Below are 20,426 nucleotides of genomic sequence, written 5' to 3'. Positions count from 1 at the left end.
TCGCACTATCGACTGATCTAATTTCACAACTCGACCCAAGCGGCTGGCTTAAAGGCGCAGGAGCCTGTCAACTGCTGCCAATGTTGATTGACTTCCAAGTCTGGACAAAAAAAAAATACAAAAATTGTTCGTCACAGCATGACAAGATTGTGTAGTACAAATGTCTTTGGCCACCGTTATATACAGTTCTACCTTGACTTACGAGTTTAATTCATTCCAGGACCAAGTTCCTAACTCAAATTGGCACCAGGGACTGACCTATTTGCAGATTAAAAAAAAAAAAAATGTTTTAAATTTTTTTTTTCCAATTTGGTGAAGAAATATTCACGTTTCTTTTTTTTAAAAATGTTTTTGTGGACTATTGTAAAATAAAAATATAAAAACATAATAAAACAGAATGTAAACAAAAACTGGTTTTATGAAGTGTATTTAAGCCAAAGGTCATGCACACAAACTGTACATTTGGAGCTGCAGTCTGACAGATCGGCCTTTTCCCACAAGCTTAGTTCAGTGTTAGCATCTTCTCCATGCTCCTTGCAAGTGTTTTCATTTTGTTTTTGTGCGTTTGACTGTTTTCGCTATTCAATACATGCGGTGAAAGCGCATTTGCGACCATGGCTCTCCTTTTTTTCCCCACTTCACTTCAGCGGCAGCGTATCTGAAGATCACTCGTAAGTCAAAATTTGGCTCGCAACAAAAAAAATAAAAATTTTTTAAAAAATCGACCAAGCAGGGCTTATAATTTGAAAAACTGCAAATTCGGTGCACTCGTAAGTCAAGGTACCACTACATTATACTGTATGTGTAGCAATTCTGTAACGACCATATATACAGTAAGACAAATTCTATCTTTCAGGGCCATATTTGTGTTTGAACAAGGAACTTCCTTGTTCTTTGAGAAAGATGAACAGATGGGCAGTGCCGTTATGAGGCTCATGGGTGGACAGCTCCATCAATACCAAAGTTACTCAAAAGTTGAAAATAAGTTACTGTATACTCACATTTCCTCACCAAAATGTAATGAATGTTTTTTTTCATTATTGTAGTTTTTTTTTAAAGTGTATCTGCTAAGTGTATCTTTTATTATTTTATGTTGAGTGCTGTGAAAAAGGTTAAAACAAAACAAAAAAAAAAGCAACTGGTGACTCAAGACCTTTGCACTGTACATTTCCGGCTCAGATTGTGATTTTAATAGTCCAAAGCACAAATGAGGGCCACTCCTCGTTTGATCCAGTGTCCTGGAGTGAGATCTGTAGGCAGCTCTACTGCAATCACATAGTTGGTAGAATGCCCGGTAGTAGACAGCGTTCCTGTAAGAGCACATCAACACTTCAGTGTCCGCATAGACCAGCGTGCCAGCGCAAGGTGACGCGGTGTGTTGTGGATGGAAAATTCAGAGCTGCACTTTCTAGGCCATGAAAATTGACACTGTCTGACGTCAGTCTATTTTGGGGTGAGTAATAGAACCACACCATAAGGAGATACAACCTGAGCAATACGCACACTTCTTTAACCCAACTTGAATACATCAAGATGAGCTGTAATATCAGCATTCACGCTCATATACTGACCAGCGCGTGTCAGTGTCTTGTAAATGGGGCAGATGTAGATCCCGGAGCTCGGAGGTTTACGTTCGGGTGTGGGGATTAGCCAGATGGCAGCCATTTCTGTGTAGAGCTCCTTCGGTCTGGATTCTGTGAGCTGAGCGGCATTATTATCCCAGCGAGCACCCTCGATGAATAAACCATTGATGTAGCAGCCTGTGTCTGGCTTTTCGTCTATATCGCACACTGCTTTTAATACAACCTGACGAAGACAAACAGGGTCCTGTTCAGACGCTTACAAATACATTTACAGGATGATTGAAAAGTCACCATTTCAGAATACTGATTTGATTTATTTTTTTGTAATTTTCCTTTTATTTTGTATTTTTTCCTTAAATTATGAGAATTTAAGTAAGGGTAAAGTGTGCGATGACTTCTGACAGGATTTTGGGTCCATTCATTCTTGGCGATACCACGATTTCACCAGGAACTCTTGTGGGATAGAAGGCATACTGTAACTTCGTATATTAGCTATTCAAGTTCTTCCAGTCATTAGTAGACTTGCTCCTTTAAGAAAAAAAGTCACAGGGTTTTAAGTCAGGACTCCTGTCTGGCCATTCATACGGACCACTACGACCTATCCGTCTCCCAGGGATATGGGCGTTCAGCCATCCATGAAAAACGTAGTAAAATGTGGAGTGGAACATTAAAATCTAAATCTGCCAAGTACTGATAACTGGCCTGATTTCATCTTGTTGCATGGTGAATTACAATGGTTACATGGTTTTCTTGAAGAATGAATGGAAACATATCCATTTCCGAAATTCTTATTTGTGCATTGAAAAAAGACAATATTAAATTCTCATACATGAAAGAAGCAACACCCAAAAATGATAACTTACAATAAATAAATCATTCAACTACTTTAAAATAGGGAGCTACTTTTCAATTACCCTGTAGAAATGACTGACCCAACATCTTAAATGTAGTTGTATGCAGACACGTAAATAAACATACAGTGACGGTCTGACCTCAAAGTCAAATCCAATGGTGTCGATGGAGATGCCAAAGCGACGGGCATAATTCTGCAGGGTTCCCGTGAGAAAAGCTTGAGGGAAGTAGAAGCCGCTAATCCAGAAGACAGGTGGAATTCCGTTCGAGATCCAGCCTTGAAGAAAACGGATCCTCTGCAGCAGGTCAGACATCCAGGAGGCCAGAGGCTTGAGAGAGGGGTAGGCCTAGGGGAAATCACAAACATTTTCCCTGGTGGTCTAGTGGTCAGGATTCAGTGCTCTCACCGCCGCGGCCTGGGTTCGATTCCCGGTCAGGGAATTGTAGACTTTTATACACCCTGAACTGGTTGCCAGCCAATCGCAGGGCACACATAAACAAACAATCATTCGCACCTACGGGCAATTTAGAGTCTTCAATCAACCTACCACGCATGTTTTTGGGATGCGGGAGGAAACCGGAGTGCCCGGAGAAAACCCATACAGGCACGGGGAGAACATGCAAACTTCACACAGGCGGGGCCGGGATTTGAACCTCGGTCTTCAGAACTGTGAGGCAGACACGCCAACCAGTCGGTCACCGTGCCGCTAAGGGGCACAAGAGTTACTGTAGTATTGTAGTGCAGGGGCCACCAATATGGTGCCCAGGGGCACCAGCCACCCCCCACCCCCCAAGGACCACTTGAGTACCCTGTGGGCCTGTTCAAAAAATACCTCACCAATGATTAAACAGGTAATTTCTTAGGAATGCTGTGGTGATCATTTGAAAATGTGAAGAAAGAGTTATAGAAATAAAATATTGCATATTATTGATGTCTCCTACCTTGTTGAATCATTGTTGATAATTATTGTGAAACATCTTTAACATGATCATTGTCTTCAAATACAGTAGATGAATACCATTAATCATTAATAATATTGTATAGTTAAAGGTAATTAAATAATTCTACAGCTAGCTAGTATCCGTTAGCATTAATCAGTACCCACTACCCACAACTGTTTGTTTATATGTTTATATATTTACAGCCGTGATACACGTCATTTTCAAATGATGACAAAAATAAAAAGAGGTCTCATTTGTCTTAAACATCTTGAACAGAGAAGCAAGGACAAATGAAGAAATAAGAAAAAGCCAGAAATTAGGTCCACACACAGAATCATTTCCTGAGCACTGCCAAGATGCCCTTCAGCAACAAACAAAACTAAGAGAAAGGAGTGTAGAATTTAGTTTAAGGATAATGAAGGATGATTCTTGGAGTTCAAATGTTACAATAAGTCTGACATCCATTCTGGTAATAATCAGAGCAAGGTGCAAAATACATTGTATTCTGTCTTGCACATTTTGGCGTTGCTTTTCTACATAGTGTTGTGAAAGGTTTTTAAGAAATAAAAACAAATTGATCCAATCAAGAGACATTTCATCAACAGTGTTTCAAACAAGTTATGCAACATGACCTCTGGAGCCTCCTATCTTCCAGGGGATCAGAATGGTTGTAAATGAGATGTTGTTGCGTGTGTGTGTGTGAGTGTGTGCGTGCATCTTGCCTTAGCCTTCCACATATCAGGCACACCGTTGTTGAACAGGCTGTTGGCCATTAGCTCCAGTTCTGATGACATCACCACTAAACCTTTCAGAGCCTTCACAATATCACTGAGACTCTGAGCGATGACCTCCAGCAGATTGTTGTATCTGAACGGCAGATAAGACACAAGGACCGCTTACTTTATGTCTTTCACGAGAGTTGGCCAGACTACTGGAATTATTGGTGCATAGATTAATATTTGACAAATATTATTTTTGGTGCACAAAGATTAATTGTGGTAACTCCAGAGAAAAACATAACAAGGAATTTGGAAAAATATACATGTAAACACAAGTACACCATATGAACATCAGTCTTTTAATTAACCAACAATCCGAGCTTGGGCGACATCTTTGATCAGTAGTGTACATTAGGAACATTTCGATGGGACTAGCGCTATGTTTTCTTCCATTTTTAGTGCCTGCAAGGTCGAATGTCAAGACATCCCAATACTCATACCCATATAGTGTATGATGTGTATCTATGTTATCTGTGGTGGGGAATCTTCAGACCATTTACACCATTCCTATTTCTTTCAGTTTATTTTCCTTCAAGGGCCAAACTCAATTCATCCATCCATTTTCTGTACCGCTTATTGTCACTAGGGGAGGATAGTGCTGCCGTGTGTATTATTAATTGTTATTATTATTAATATTTCCGGTCAACAGATTTTGATAGGATGGTAATTTTCCCTCAAAGCCACATAAAGGTTTGATGACAAGCCACACATTGGATGAAACTTTACCCTCCTTTCAGGAAGTATGATCTTAAAAAAGATGGTGGCTGTTAACTACGTGACACGTGTATCAGCCTTGATGGACATTTGCGCTCTCTGGGTGCTAAAAATTCTAGTATTCAGTATTTCAGATGAAGCAGAGGAATACAGTTTACTGCTGTTACCTGATGACCTCCTGCATGAGCACTGTGTTCATGGACTCCTCGTAGAGCACAGGGTACTTTTCCATCATCTCCCCAACATCAAAAGGCTGTGGGACCTTTACCACGATGCCTGCTACTATCTCCTCCACTATCTGTGGTACAGGAGGTCAGTCACTGTTACACACACTCTTAATTTGTCTTCGCCATTCGAAAAAAGGTAGAGAATCCCAATGTGAGATGACACTGGCTGTTATGACACCAGTGATGCAGGTGACAGATATGAATACCTCCTCCAGGGTCTTGCCTCCAGCAGATGCAGTTCGAGGCTGGAGACGCAGTACAGATCCCAGCAGAGCAAACGTCTCATTCTGTGCAAAGCTGATGTTAGCGTTGTCATGGAGACCAAAGATCTCAGGTGTATCATTGATGGGCAGACTGTGGATGTATGCCAAGTAACCCTAAGGTCAGAAAGGACACAAACAGACAGTCATGAATTAGGAATCACTTGATCAGAGTCTGTAAATTCTAAGTAAAGGTTTGAATTGTAAAAGTACAATTCCAAGCCATGCCTCTGACCGACAAAGGTCTTGACTCATCATGTTTGTGCTACAGACACTACACAACCTATTTTGCACTGCGACAAAATGGATGGTCTCACAAATTCACTTTGTGATAGGCAACAAAAAGCAGTGGAAACGTTTACACTGGCTGTGAACATCACACACGTTGACAGTCGCTGCAAATAAAGCTGACATATCGAACCTTGATATCCACATTTGTTTCAATCTGCCGGTAAACTCCAGATTGAGAGTAAACATGATCCTCTTGGAGAACACCGGGACAGTAGAAATCTTCCAGCACACTAAGCAGACAGCGTCTGTCCCACTCATCTGTCACACGGCCCCCATAATTGATCTCCCCTGCAGTGTATTTTAGCACCTGGATGGAAGAAGGGTCAATGAAGGAGACTGAACATCTATAAGAGGATAATCTGATTTTAACGGGAAGGCAAATGTAACTTTTTTTCAGAATCAAGGGAAGAAAATGCAAATATAAAATGCTAGCACAACAACTTATCTTGTTCTCATTAGTGTTTGAATGGATGAAACTGGATTTTCCATGATAAATTTAAATGAATTCTAAATATATAATCTGGTTTGATCCAGATACAACTCCCTTTGACATACATATTCTGCACAAACACTGCAGGTAGGAATTTGCTCACAAATAAATGAACAGACAAACGCATCCTGACAAAAACATCTCTGTGGCACACACACACACACACACACACACACACACACATACACACGAAAAGCAAGGACTGTTAAACAGGTTGAATGTAGTCACCTTGTAAGGTATGTCATTGTACTCGTCCAGAAACATTCTGAGTTGGCTGATGCAGATGTTCAGATCACCATCGGTGAACTCGTAGGGAATATTGAAGCCCAATGGGCCAAACTTCCTTCGCTCAAGAGCAATTCCGTGGAACAAGCACAGAGACAAGAGCAACGACTTCAAGTGTGATACCTGGAGCAAACATAGGAGAGAAATGCATTTTTTAATCAAAATAAATGTAAATAGATTTGCTATTGTGAGAGGACTGTGGCAAAAAAGCACCTTGTTAGAGGAGTTGATAAAATCATTTGTGAGCTTCAGGTAGGTTTTCTGTAGGTTTGCCTTAATGCCCTTGGGCAGCTCAATGGTCATCTTTGTCCCATTTTGAAGAATGGACACTGGGAACCGGTTGCTGGGAAGACTTGTGACCCACAAACGAAAATCTTTGTGTACCTGTGACGGAACAACGAAATTATTCTCAGAGGTAAATTCAATGAGAAAAAAGTGCAGTTTCACCCCTCCGATACCTTTAGGTCGATGTTCTCAATAAGGCTCTCCAGTGACGGCATCCAGCTGGGTGCCAAATGACAATTCTGAAAGAAGACCCATTGACCTCTTTCCATGGCGGTGCGCATCAAGGCTTCAGCCAAGGGGCCCTGAATACCACACAGACCAGAAGAAGATATTGCAGCTTTACATAGGGTGTAAACTGAAGCGATAATGTGGATTTCGTGTGTGTGAGAGAGTGTGTTCAACCTGGCCTTGGCCCAGGGAGATTGCAGTCATTTTCTTGGAGAAGTGCATGGCATCAGCAAACTTGTAAAGATCAGAAGCTGGGTCAGTGCCCGGAGACAGAACAAAGATGAGGGGAGAGGAGGGGGACGACTCCTTAAAGACCACCGATAGGTCTGATGTCTAGAAATGAGATGTGGAAAGATAGTCACATAATAAAGCACACAGTTCTTTCGAAATGTCTTTAGCCATCCTACAGTATGTTAATGTACTGTACAAAAATGACTTTGTTAATTGAAAATGAGGAACAGAGGAAGAAAAATACCTGAGGTTCTATGAAGCGCTGTCCCAGCTTAACGGAGACAAAGTCCTGTATGCCTTGAACCAGACAGTCAGCCCTCAGGCAGCGCAGAACTAACAGCTTTTGAAAGCGGTCTAGCTTTGTGTCCCACTCTCCAGGGAGAGGCTCTCTGAATGCAAACGAAAACAAACTTGTTACATATTGACATCTTCCGTAAGTTCAATATGAGCGATATCATAGCATCACTGTTGTCTGAGCATGTTTGCCTGTGAGGAATGTTGCTGTCAAAAATGTTTTTGAAGCCAGGCAGATGTTTGTCAAATGTCGATGCAAGGTCTCTGTAGGTCTCAAGAACACTGAGGCCCAGGATGTCCTTCCAGGCACGGTCCGACAGCCAGCTTACGGCTGGGTTGGCAAGTTCCTGGTTGGGCATCCCTCCAGATAACAAGTTACGCCACTCAGCCTGACAGAAAACAAAACCGATTGATGTCACTCACTCACATTAATTTGGATTAATACACAATTTGCATTGTACGAGAAAGAAACATGAGAGCCAGTGCCTGATTTACTTACCATGTCAATTTCCCCATCATTCATTAGGATGCGAGCACAAAGGAGAAAGGCAAACATGAGCTTGTGCTTCTCGAACAAGCTGCGACACACATTGCAGTACAGACTAAAGGTGAAATATTCATTAATGTTCTCGATTCGCTGCTCCACCGTGTCTGTAAGTACAAAGAAATAGTCAGCAAATGCTGTGTTATATTTTAACAGCCGATCGACAAATTCCAGTATCCAAAATCTTGGCTACTGAAGGGCCCAGTTCACAAATATAAAAATTGCAATCAAGGCCTTAATGAGATTTACAGAGGCTTGTCTCTCTACCTGCTCTTTCAGCGTTGGCAATGCCAACCATGAAGATGCCAAGAAACCACTCCAGGGAGTATTGGTACATGGGATCAACGTTGGACAAGTCTGATACGCAGAAGAAAAGAATCTGGGTACGCACGGCCACTGGTACATATGTCAGACGGGTGGCGTCAATGTCTTTCTCTGTCTCCTCTGCTACAATCACTTTAGCCTGACCAAAAAAAAAAAAAAAAAAATCTAACAATAATGACTTCAGAATTCAGTAACCCCTGAGTAACTATTTGGGAGTGCTGTGTGGAGAAGGTTTTGGTTGGAATTGTATAACATTATTTGAGAAGCAACAGTCTTTCCAGTGTCTGACCTGAATCTCGCCAGCTTTGATTTTGGAAGCTTCCAACACTTGAATGAGCTCTTGATTGTCCACGGGGTTCCCTTCTGAGGAGCTGAGACGGAACAGAATCTCATCCTCTATATCTTTCAGCTCCTGCTTCATTTTGGCATTGCTGATGATCAACTGGTTCTTCGCGATTTCCAGTTCTGGACGTTCTGCTGCCACCACCTGGGCCAGCAACTGGTCTTCCAAACCACTGAAAACACACACAATGTATATTTATACCCATTTAAATGTTTTAAAGCAGAAAAGGAAATTAAGAGTACTATAAAGAACAAACTTTTTTAATCTAAACCTTTTATCACAAAATCTAAATATTTTGTGTACGTGTGTGTCTGTGTGTGTGCACGTGTGTGCTCACACATGTGAGTAGAAGATTATATATGTTTATTATATCTAATGATTACGGATAATGACTGTTGCCTTTAAATTGTCCGCATTTGCTTCAAATTTTTTCCAATAAACAGGATGCATTTTGGATGCGGTCCTATTTTGTGCAATCAATATTTTGTTTGATTTTGTTGAATATTCTATAAACATATTTTTAACTGTAGAGTAGTTCTTAATCATGTTATTACGACCCTTTTATGACAGGAAAACTAGATCTGTGTTGTGAACAAAAACAGAATGATTGTAACTGTATACAATGAGTGTTACCTTGGTGACAGTGTGAAGTTGATGAGGGTGACTTTAGTGGAAACCTCTGGGGAGTAGTGTGGGTTTGGTAACTTGGTGGTGATGTAAAACTTGAAACTCTCATGGTATGGGATGGTAGAATCGCCAAGCTTCAGTTTTAAGCTGCCTTGCTCCTTAAATGTCTAAGGGCCAAACAGGTGTGTTCAGAAAAGAATACTTCCCTTACCACCCTGCAAGTAGAAAATCATTCATTGAAGCCGTTAATGCTTTTTTCTCAATCGCTTTGCCTTGGTCAAATGACATGGAATGGGTTGTTTACTAGGGGTGCCCCCGGCGAACGCTTCAGCTTTTGCCACCCGGAAGAACCTGTGATGTCATGGTGAATTGTTCAATAGAATTGAGTTGATATACAGTAGAGTATTCACCTGCTGCAGCAGTACAGGTTCAAGAGCAGGATCCAGGTCCTCTTCTATATTCTCAAGTAAGCAGGGTTTGCCAAAGCGAATTGCATTTTCAAGACTGCGGAGAAAATCCCGGTCACTGAGCTTTATAATCTCCAATCCACTGTCCCGCTCCTGGTTGACAGAGTGAGGCTTATTATGGCTAGAATTTATAGATTGGAATATAAATGCAAATACATATCAAGGCTTCAAATCAAAATACGTGCATGCTAGACTTTTGGGTCAGAATCTCTCTGGCAGAAACAATTTATACAGTTAAAAGTACATATTCAGTGTGAAGGTACAACATACCATGGTTTTGATCCATGTGTTGGCTTGACCTTGAGGATCTATGAAGAGATTCCAGCGGAGCGAATACTGGGCAATCACAGAATTCTCCACTGAAAGGTTGTCCTTAGGTAGACCTGATAGCTGTTTACATAAAAAGACTGCAGTGTGATCCTGGAGATGGTTAAATGGTTAAACAAACCAATTAAGTTAGTTCTGACCTGCCAGGAGCGGATCTTGACAGGATCTCCGAGAGTGGTCATGAGGTTGGGTGCATCAGTATGTGGAATGTTTAACTCCTTGAAACATCGTAGCCACTCCTCTCCCATGGCTGCCCTGTAAGATCCCTACACACAAAAAAAAACATAGAGCATGTCGATGCAAATTATGTAACAGTGTTTACCGATTCACCTGTATCCAAGTCTTGGACAATCCACATGCTGGTCACCACCTCTTCCAGCTCCTCCCCTCAGGTAGACGTTATCAATCAATGCAAACTAAAACATGCAGACATTCCAGCAACTTCTTCCCTCTTGCCATTAAATTGCCAGTGTAGTAGTGTGTTTTTATGTTTTTATGTCTCAATAGTATTTTTTCTCAAAATTGGTGTCTATTGTCATACTAGATCGGCTCCAACTACCAGAGAAAAATTCCTTGTGTGTTTTTTGACATAGCAAATTAAGAGGAGTCTGATTCTGATTAATGCGAAACATTTAATTTCATCCCACAAGCCCTCAAAAGCACTGAGGGAATATGTCAAAATATATTCTAGAATGTGGTTTCTCTAGTTCAGGACTTACGGTGAAGGGCCCCAGGTATGATACATATCCTGCAGACATCAGCACATCGCCTGACACATTATTGACCATGTATTCCAGATGTTGCACCGTCTCTTTCCAGCGTGTTTTCTCATCTGCCAGTCCAGCTATAAGCTGAAGCACAACAGAGTATCATCAATGTGGACCAGACGGACCAAATACAGTCATCAAGATGCCAAAGGAGAAATATATCTTTAATAGAAGATTAAATCATGAATTCCAATTGTTGCTGGACTGCCCAGTAGAGAACGTGTTTGCACTGCTGCCTCACTGGGTTGGAATCTTGACCCAGGATTTATTTTTTTTAATAATGAGTACTGTATATTCTTGTGCTTGCAAGGCCAGCGCCTGTGTGTTTGCAGCGATGAATGTGAGTGTGAGCCTCAGGTACATGCCACCTCTTGCCATAAATCAGTTGGGATAGGCTTAACCTAAACCCTGAACTGTGTCATAAAGAAAATGGATGGATGTCAGAAGTGATTGAGAATAGTCAGGAAACTAAATTAACTGAAGTAAAAGTACAAATGGGCCAGTTGATAGTGTTACTCCAGCAGGTTAATATAATGATTGTAGATCAGTGGTCCCCAACCACCGGTCCTCGGGCCATTTGGTGCCAGGCTGCACCCCCAACCACTAGGAAAGAGTGGGTGGACTGGGAAAGAGTGCACCCCACACCTTGTCGATGATTAACGTCCGATTGGGACACACCATCTACCCACCTCTTCCCCCTCCACCAACCCTTAGAAGATGAGCTTCCGAATCAGTTGGCACCGCCCCTACAACTGGCCAACAACCTCACCCGCCCAACCACCCCCGCCCTCTCCCTGTCGACAAACGGTTGCCGGTCTGCTGAACACATGTACTAGCATAAACCGGTCTTTAACCACTGCTGTATATCACAGCTAATTACATCACATGAGAGTGTTGAATAATTTGTGTACAACAATAAAGTTCCTCATCCCTGCTCTCACCTTGTCTGCTCGAACCAGGCGTATCTCACACAGTTGATACTTGTTGTCCAGCTCATTTTTCTTGGCCAGGCAGTCTTGGTACTTGGCCTGCAATGCCGCAATACCACTCTCCACAGCCGCTTGCATTTCTTTAGCAGCTTTCAAACTTCTCTGTGACTCATCATACTCCTCCTGTGCTGCCTGGAGAGCTTGCTGTTCAAATATATACAGTTTGCCTGTTAAGATGACACTCTTACAGTTGAATTATATTATGTAAAGTCTCATCTTGACATAATGACTCAAACACAGATTCCATGTTTTACCCTTTTAGGCTCCACACCCTTGGCCACAAAGTGATAAAGGTGCATGGCTCGAACCCACTGACAAATTGAGGTACAGGCTTTGGAAACCTTGGCAATGGCAGCAGGTTGGAATTCTTCATTATCTATGTAGGGTTGCACCAAAGTAATCACTCTTTCCGGGATGTTTTCCTGCAGAAATATTAAATGGAGGAACTACTGTAGCAGTTTTTACAAAGTACAGTTAAAAGCAAAAGGCAAAAAAAAGTGATGATTTGAGCTGATGATCGACAAGAAAGGTTAAATAAACTCGAACTGGTACAGCTAAAATTAGATAGCTAAAGTAGCCTTTGAATTGTCCTGATTTTAAAATAAAATATAAATAAAAGGGCAGCACGGTGACCGACTGGTTCGCACATCTGCCTCACAGTTCTGAGGACCGGGGTGCAAATTGTGGAGTTTGCATGATCTCCCCGTGCCTGCGTGGGTTTTCTCCAAGTACTCCGGTTTCCTCCCACATCCCAAAAACATGCGTGGTAGGTTGATTGAAGACTCTAAATTGCCCTTAGGTGTGAATGTGTGCGCAAATGGTTGTTTGTTTATATGTGCCCTGCGATAGGCTGGTGGCCAGTTCAGGGTGTACCCCGCCCCTCGTCCGAAGATAGCTGGGATAGGCTGCAGCAAGCCTGCGAGTGAGGATAAAGCGGTACAGAAAATGGATGGAAGATAAATAAGTCTTCGTTGCTCTCTTGACATGTTACCTTGCTACTCATCATCACAAACTGTCATTGTTCTATCCAATTTTAAAATTCATGTGGATATTGCTAAGTCCGAATAAAGATTTAAACCATTAAACATATACAAATACAACACATACAACAACTGTGGAAAGGTCAAAAACAATATGTTATGGTGCTGAACAGTTTCTCCCTGCTCCTGAAAAAAAAAGCAAGGAACAATAAGGGTTCTTGCTCCAATCCCCCAAAATAATTTATATAAGTACGAAGATCTACTGTGTTTACAAAGATGTGGTACATCAGTCATTTTGCAAGGACTACAATATAGAGCATGGATGGGCAAACCTTTGTGCCCAAGGGCCGCATTTGATTTTTAAAACAGACAGATGGGCTAGGTAGTTCATAGATATTTAAAAAAAAAAAAAAAAAAAAAAGTCAAAATCTGTAGGTTATTTTAATAATTCAACAATTCATTCTCAATTATTTAAATCTGCCTTACGTAGCGTCTGCCGTCACCTAAGCTGGAATTCTGCATTACAGCTGTCGCTTTGATATGACGTAGGCCAGGTGCCCCTATCCATTCTCTGAACTGCTTATCCACACAAGGGTCACGGGTGTGCTGGTGCCTATCCCAGCTGACTCTGGGCGAGACGCGGTGTGAACTGGTCACTCGCCGATTGCAGGGCACATACGAACAAACTACCATTCACAAATACAGTCAATGACTTGATAATGTAAAATGACCGCCAGTATGTGGATGTGTGGATCGTACTTCGCCCACCCCTGCTATAAATGCTGAGACAACTATACAAGACAATTAGCTATAGGGAATTTACTCCATATACACTACCTTATCATAGCCAAAAAGGCTATCAAGAAACTTGCCAGGATCCTGCAGCAATACTTTGCCAGGTTCCCAGTAGTCATCAACCTTGGTTCCAGGTTTTTCTCCAGGCACCTTCTTAGGTTTGGCATCCTTCATAATGCACACAGCCTCAATTACCAGCTTCACGCCATGAGGAGGACGCTGCATGGCTCGCACCTATGGAGGCATTCCGGAAGTTAAAATTGTTTTTTGTTGTAGTTCAATATATGAAGAAAGTTGAGCAGATCCAACTCTCTGACCTCAGTGACATCATTCTTGTTGAGTGACTTAAGGCTGTTGGTTGCAGCTTCGAGGGCTGGAAGGGCCTCATCTAGATCCCTCTGCGCATCGCTGGCAATTTCCCCTGCTACACGGGCTTTCTCTGAAGCCTTTGCTTCTTCTTCTTGAACTGACTTCTGTGTCTCCTCTGCAATCACAGAGTCTTTCTGCCATTGTAAAATAGAAAGTTAATTTCGTTTGATTCACCACCCATTACTTGCAATGAATCTTAAGACATCACATATTTACTTACTTTGATAGTTTCCATTGTGACCTCCGTTTCCCTTGCCGCCTCCTCCAAAAGTGGCCTCATCACCTCCTGCTCCTCTTGCATCTTACTCACATCCTCTGCTGTGCTTAGAAGCTACAGAATAAGAACACATATTCAGTCCCAAAAACTGGTAGTAAGGAATATTTACATTCAATCAAACCTAATCCCTCCATTCCAAACATGTGACAGTGCAAAATGAACAAGCACATCAGGTGTCATTTCTCTTCTTGGGGCCTTGCCTTGTCCAGACCAGTCCTCATGCGCTCACGCGCATGGCACAGCTCTTGCTTCTTCCGTCCAATGAGATTTGAGAAGATATTGAGCAGTTCCAGGTAGCTCTTAGGGGTCACGTAGTTTTGGCGAGAAAGCTCAGCAAGGAACTGTTCACACTTGTTGGCTACATTCTGGTGAATCTTCATGCACATAACTGTCTGGAAAAATACGAACTTATTAGTTAGTAGCTCCACACAAGGACCAAATATCCATGACCAATCTAGATATACTGTATTTCTATAATTTCCTCCCAAGATAAAGAAAACACAAATACTGTAGCCTCACCAGTCCATCCATGACCTCAGGGCTAGCTTCTAGCTCGGGCAGCTCATTAAGAAACGATGTGGCCACAGCTTGCAGAGCTTCATCTGGCCATGCACTGAACCAGTCTATGGTGCAACATGTTACCAGTGAAGGAAACTGCCTCAGTCTTGCACGAAACACTTCCCCGATAGGACTTTAACGAACGACAGAAGAATGTAAGCAGGAATGATATTCAATTAAATCAACAAAGGAAGCAGACACACTACTTACTTACTCACTTTGAAAAGAAAAAAAACACATGGAAGGAACTACTTACCTCATGCAGAGTACAGTGTGGATGTTTGTGCGGACTCTTTTAAGGTAAGCAGCCATAAGATTTGATTTGGTTGGCTGCTGGGCCAACTCTTGGACCACTGGCTTCATTGATGCCAGGATGCGCTCCTGCTCATCTGATGCATACAAATTCGGAACATCGCCAGAGTTCAAAATGCTGTTGATGTCTTCCAGGAATGACTCACTTTTAATCTGGTGAAGAAATAATCCAAATTATTTTCATTCTCGACCAATTTCTGAACAGTACTGTAATCAGTATGTACTATGTCACAGGTTAAACTTTCAACACACACACACACACACACACACACACACACACACACACAGGTACAGTGAAAAGGAAAAGAGACAACTGAAAACCTGTGTGTCCACGAAGAGGAAGGTGATCTGCTGGTTATGAATGCCAGCCTTCATCATGATGCTTTTAATGTCTTCCCGCCACTCTAACTGACCATAGTTCTTTGATAGCTCGATCTGGAAACACTTGTACTCTGATCTAAATGTAAAAAAAAAAAAATTAGCATAACACATTTTAAGACCACAATGTAGAAGTTGTTGTAAATTAAAATGTGTTGTCTGCATAAATGTATATATGATTTATGAGAACTGCTGCTAAGATCTTTCAGATCTCAAGCACACAATGAGTTGTGCTTAATGTCTACAGGCTCAAATAATGAGTGAATCCTAGAAAATAATTTTTGGGGGAATTCTTTTTTTTTTTAAAGCAATAAGCATGAGGAAAAAAGCACCTGAGATGTGCATAAAATGTAGGATTCTTACATATATGAGGCAAGCTTAGTGAGGGACTGTCGTCCACTGCCACCCACACCAAGCAGCAGGGCATTGCCCAGTGGCTGGCGCAGGACACGGCTGATTCGGCAAACATGCTGAATCGCATCCATAAAGAGCACGAGCTTCATCTTGGGTGTGCAGTTCTGGTTGTAGTCTTCCATGTACTCCACCATAACATCTTCCAGCTATAAATTATAATAGTGAAGTGGGAAACTTAACAAATGTTTCATTGCATGTTAATAAAACTCCACACATTTGATATGGCAGCAATTAGTTGTCTCTGGTCACCTTTTCCTTGTCATCTATGAAAGTGTAGACTTTGTGCAGCGCGCCGGGAACCATAAAATCCCCATATAAAACAGGCTGGCATGGCACGACCACGTCAAAGTCACAGCCAAACTCCTGAATAAATTCCTTCAGGAGGGAGCTGAACCACTCCCTGTCTTCCGCACACACCAAGCGGTCCTGGAAAACCCGGCAGTTTTCGTGGTACCACAGCTGAAGCAGCATCTCTTTGCTCTAAGAACAAGCAAAATAATGCAATTAACACCTGATGCTTGTCCATTCTACTCAAACATTGTCAGGTTGTGGTGTTAGTCATATAATTACTGTTAAAATTTTTTTGATATGATTTGTTCATTGAATAGCAGGTAAATTTCAATATAGAACATGCGGTGTGATCTACAGCAGTATTTCTCAACTGGTATGTCGGGACCCATAGTGGGTCACTGCCCCGTTACGGTTGGGTCTCAGCCAGTAGTAGTAAAAAAAAAAAAAAAAAAAAGAAAGACATACGTTTTGGAGTTATGAATGGATGAACTGGTTTTCAGTGAGGTGAAAGAATACGAGGTCATACAGCAGCGCAAGAAGACATGTTCATGTTTTTCATGCAAATATTTAGTGTCATTATGACTTTACAAGGCTGCACAGTGGGCGAGGGGTGAGCACATACATCTCATAGTTCTCGAGCTTGGGGGTTCAAATCTGGCTCTGCCCTCCCCATGCTTGCATGGGTTTTCTCCGGTTAATGATTCCCAAGGCTTTTGGGAGAATATTAGAATGACTGACAAGATGAAAGTGGAGCTTTTTGGAAGGTGTGTGTCTCATTACATCTGGTATAAGTGTAGCACAGCATTTCAGAAAAAGAACATACCAACAGTCAGACATGGGCAGTGGTAGTGTGATGGTCTTGGACTGTGATTGATGGAACCATGAATTGTGCTCTTTAATAGAAAATCATGAAGGAGAATATTCAGCCATCAGTTTGTGACCTCAAACTGAAGCGCACTTGGGTTCTGCAGCAGGGTAATGATCCAAAACACACCAGCAAGTCAACTTCTGAATGGCTTAAAAAACAAAATGAAGGTTTTGGAGTGGCCTAGTCAAAGTCTAGACTAGTCTAGTCTAGAATCCGATTGAAATGCAGTGGCATGACCTTAAAAAGGTCATTCATGCTTGAAAACCCTCCATTTTTGCTGAATTTAAACAATTCTGCAAGGGAGAGTGGGCCAAAATATCTCCGCAGAAATGTGAAAGACTCATTGCCACTTATAGAAAACGCTTGATTTCAGTTGTTGCTGCTGAGGATGGCCCTACCAGTTATTAGGTTTAGGGGGGTATTACTTTTTCATAACTTTTTTTTTTGTCCTCAATACTGGTAAATGAAATCACCATTTAGCAACAGCATTTTAAGTTCACCTGGGTTATATTGGTCTGATATTTACATTTGTTTGATGAGCTCAAACATTAAAGTGGGGAAACTGCAAAAATATAAGAATTTGAGAAGGGGCAATACTTTTTCAAGGCACTGTACACACATACATATATACATGCATATATAAATACACACACACACACGCAGATATACAGTAGTCACTACTACTGTGCATTGGGTGTTTGTCAGTAATACCTCTATCATGGATGTCTCAGCCATGAGGATACCTTGGAAGACCTTGGACAGGTCTCTGAGGTTGAATGTGTAGTGAGACTTTGTAGGAGTTGGGAGAAGCTGAGTGCATATAGTAGCGTACACACGGATAGTGGCAATGACGATTGCATTGTTCAGTGGCACAATTTCTGGCACTGATCCTGATGAGAAAAAAATGACAGAAAAAGGTGAAATTCAAGGTCTAATCTTTTTCAGTGGGGGACTTAAAAGCTTTCAATACTTTTGTGGTATTTAAATGTGATGACAGCTACAATACTAGTCAAGTATGAAAAACATTCAGCATCATTGACTTACTGCCTGGATTCTTTTTACTCATGTTTCCATCTAAAGAGAACATACATATAATTAGAAACAACTTGATCTTGTTCACGAGTTCAGAAGTACAAACAAGGTACTGTGGAAAAGTCCCGGGCTGGGCCACTGTGAGCTTTGGTGTTTTAATGACCTTTTTCAAAGAGGTCAAAATGACAGTAAAATAGTAAACAGTAGGACAGCTACAGTGAGCAGGATTATGTAAAAATTGCATTTTTTTTTTTTTTTTTTTTTTAAATGAACTTTGTAGCGGGCTGACACACATTCAAGGAAGAACCCATTAAATGTTCATTTGAGTTTCCATCCATCCATCCATTATCAACACCGCTTATCCTGGTTAGGGTCGCGGGACGCTGGAGCCTATCCCAGCTGACTTCGGGCGAAAGGCGGACTACACCCTGAACTGGTCGCCAGTCAGTCGCAGGGCACATATAGACAAGGACAACCATTCACACTCACATTCACACCGTCACTGAGTGGGAACTGGACCCACGCTGCCTGCACCAAAGTCAGGCGAGTGTACCACTACACCATCAGTGACTCCATTTGAGTTTCCTTTGAGTATTTTTTTTATTTTTTTCTTTGTTTTTGCTAAAAAGACAAATCTAATATCGCCGAGGACTACACTGTACTGTATGTATTCTCAACAATTGCAACTCTATATTCACAACTGTGTGGGACCACTGACTCACTCATCCAGCTGCCTAAAATGGTAGAGAAAATCTTTTTCATGCTGGCATCCTCCAGTTCAGTGAAGGATAGAAAACTGAAGTGTCGTGTGAAGCGCGGTGTGATGGGGTTGCGGCCTCCACCTGGAGGTCCCATGGCACAGGCGAAATTGATATCCACTATTTGCTTGAAAGCCCCTATGGTGGAGGCGCAAAATAAAAGATGGAAAAGGATGAAGACAATTGGCAATTGACATATCACAACTTGATGAAAACTTAACATTTAAGTTTTGAGTAGCGCTAAGAATGGACAAAAAACAAAACAAAACAAAGAGTGGACAAAAACGCATTCAAGAGAAGTCTTTCAACAATAACGATCCAAATGTGGTAGGATCTACTAACCAATCTGCTTCCTGTCATACCAGCCAGTGTGGTCCATCCACTGCCGCAGCAGTTCAATAGGCGGCTGGGCGCCATAGGTCTCCAACAATGGCATGTTGAGGTCATCAATGAAGAAAATGAAGTACTTGCCTTTAGGAGGCGCAAACACACCTTTCCGCCTAACACACAACAATCAGATTTTCAAGTTAAATAAGAAGTGAACAACTTATCTGTTATTAAAGCATACCTTTTGTCCAGCTTGCTGTCTATAAAATCTTGAGTCTGGTTGGCTGAGGTGCGTGCTGAAAACATGAGGAAGTGCGTGACGTATTGCGGATGCATGTTCTTTAGCAGCTTGTCAGACAAGGCAAGAGTCTTTCCTGTCCCGGTGGGGCCGATACAAAGCAACTGGTTCATAAACAGACAAAGTTGGGCAGTTTAGTCTAGTAAAAGCATTGTAAATGTTAATGTTGAAGTAAATGCTGGAGGCTACTTTTGTGATCATCTTTTTGAAGCATTCATAGACATGGATTCACTTACAGGCTTCATATTGGTCAAAAGCATATCCATAAGGAAAGTCATTCTCACGGTGTCAGCAGTGGGCACTATGATGTCAGAGTAACTTGTATCTGGGGTGATTACAACACTCTTTGCATCATTCACCCAGTTGACCCACTGCACCTGTTGGATATAAAGTAGATAATAAATGGTTCAACAGCTAGAAATGACTGAAAGTCTCCAATCTTTCTATTCGGTACAAACCGTTTACCTTTCTGTCCTTTTTATCTTCCTCTTCTTCATTCCAGCGACTTATGCCTGCATCATCAAGCCTGTAGTCATATACCAGGCCTTCTTCTGGGAAACATAAATTAATCTGAAAGCAAAATACATTCACATTATTTCCAAATAATATATTAACATATATATATATATAACATATATTTCCAAAAAATTTATTAACAGCATCAATCTGCTAAACATTGGGTCACTGATCCAAAAGCAGAGCTGTAATGTGACCTTTTCTTCTGACATCTTGTTTCTGAGCCAGGCACTAAAGCGCTGGGCACTGGGTGTATCGCCTGTGGCACCGACACTCCAAACCAGGGAGAAAATGAACCACGGCTCAATCAGCTCCTTGATACGGTCTAGTTTATTTCGGGGTGGTGGCTTGTCTTCCTATGAGACAAGCAAGGATTTGTGATTGGTGTGTAGTTACACAAAGCA

General features: G+C 41.7%; 1 protein-coding gene and 1 non-coding gene across 5 annotated transcripts in view; one reads left to right on the top strand and one right to left on the bottom strand.

Annotated features, from left to right (window-relative positions):
- Positions 1-156: 156 nt before the first annotated feature.
- dnah1 (dynein, axonemal, heavy chain 1) overlaps positions 157-20,426 on the bottom strand; it is a 38,268-nt gene continuing 17,998 nt past the window's right edge. For 2 of the 4 annotated variants that reach the window (XM_061784446.1, XM_061784448.1), the window contains 40 exons: positions 20,220-20,378; positions 19,972-20,076; positions 19,743-19,883; positions 19,450-19,610; positions 19,224-19,381; positions 18,846-19,019; positions 18,136-18,165; positions 17,803-17,981; positions 16,182-16,412; positions 15,882-16,078; positions 15,462-15,597; positions 15,085-15,293; positions 14,790-14,961; positions 14,471-14,662; positions 14,214-14,324; positions 13,942-14,127; positions 13,667-13,858; positions 12,104-12,271; positions 11,802-11,993; positions 10,813-10,944; positions 10,234-10,359; positions 10,037-10,156; positions 9,710-9,859; positions 9,306-9,466; positions 8,619-8,844; positions 8,273-8,468; positions 7,961-8,112; positions 7,654-7,850; positions 7,412-7,556; positions 7,111-7,269; positions 6,882-7,010; positions 6,637-6,807; positions 6,367-6,546; positions 5,779-5,955; positions 5,304-5,474; positions 5,038-5,168; positions 4,100-4,244; positions 2,576-2,782; positions 1,572-1,806; positions 157-1,310 (listed from right to left, as the gene is read on the bottom strand). In XM_061784446.1, the coding sequence (XP_061640430.1) occupies positions 1,189-1,310; positions 1,572-1,806; positions 2,576-2,782; positions 4,100-4,244; positions 5,038-5,168; positions 5,304-5,474; positions 5,779-5,955; positions 6,367-6,546; positions 6,637-6,807; positions 6,882-7,010; positions 7,111-7,269; positions 7,412-7,556; positions 7,654-7,850; positions 7,961-8,112; positions 8,273-8,468; positions 8,619-8,844; positions 9,306-9,466; positions 9,710-9,859; positions 10,037-10,156; positions 10,234-10,359; positions 10,813-10,944; positions 11,802-11,993; positions 12,104-12,271; positions 13,667-13,858; positions 13,942-14,127; positions 14,214-14,324; positions 14,471-14,662; positions 14,790-14,961; positions 15,085-15,293; positions 15,462-15,597; positions 15,882-16,078; positions 16,182-16,412; positions 17,803-17,981; positions 18,136-18,165; positions 18,846-19,019; positions 19,224-19,381; positions 19,450-19,610; positions 19,743-19,883; positions 19,972-20,076; positions 20,220-20,378 (6,525 nt within the window). In that variant the 3' untranslated portion in view covers positions 157-1,188. Of the gene's footprint in view, positions 1,311-1,571; positions 1,807-2,575; positions 2,783-4,099; positions 4,245-5,037; positions 5,169-5,303; positions 5,475-5,778; positions 5,956-6,366; positions 6,547-6,636; positions 6,808-6,881; positions 7,011-7,110; positions 7,270-7,411; positions 7,557-7,653; positions 7,851-7,960; positions 8,113-8,272; positions 8,469-8,618; positions 8,845-9,305; positions 9,467-9,709; positions 9,860-10,036; positions 10,157-10,233; positions 10,360-10,812; positions 10,945-11,801; positions 11,994-12,103; positions 12,272-13,666; positions 13,859-13,941; positions 14,128-14,213; positions 14,325-14,470; positions 14,663-14,789; positions 14,962-15,084; positions 15,294-15,461; positions 15,598-15,881; positions 16,079-16,181; positions 16,413-17,802; positions 17,982-18,135; positions 18,166-18,845; positions 19,020-19,223; positions 19,382-19,449; positions 19,611-19,742; positions 19,884-19,971; positions 20,077-20,219; positions 20,379-20,426 lie in introns of those variants that run through there. The other 2 variants (XM_061784449.1, XM_061784450.1) reach the window with 2 other exon arrangements.
- On the top strand, positions 2,805-2,876 carry trnae-cuc (transfer RNA glutamic acid (anticodon CUC)). The gene has a single exon. It is a non-coding gene; the product is annotated as a tRNA-Glu (tRNA).

This window comes from Phyllopteryx taeniolatus, chromosome 9 (genome assembly GCF_024500385.1).
Source record: "Phyllopteryx taeniolatus isolate TA_2022b chromosome 9, UOR_Ptae_1.2, whole genome shotgun sequence".
NCBI classification, from domain to species: domain Eukaryota; kingdom Metazoa; phylum Chordata; class Actinopteri; order Syngnathiformes; family Syngnathidae; genus Phyllopteryx; species Phyllopteryx taeniolatus.
This window is presented reverse-complemented; position numbering and strand designations above follow the sequence as displayed.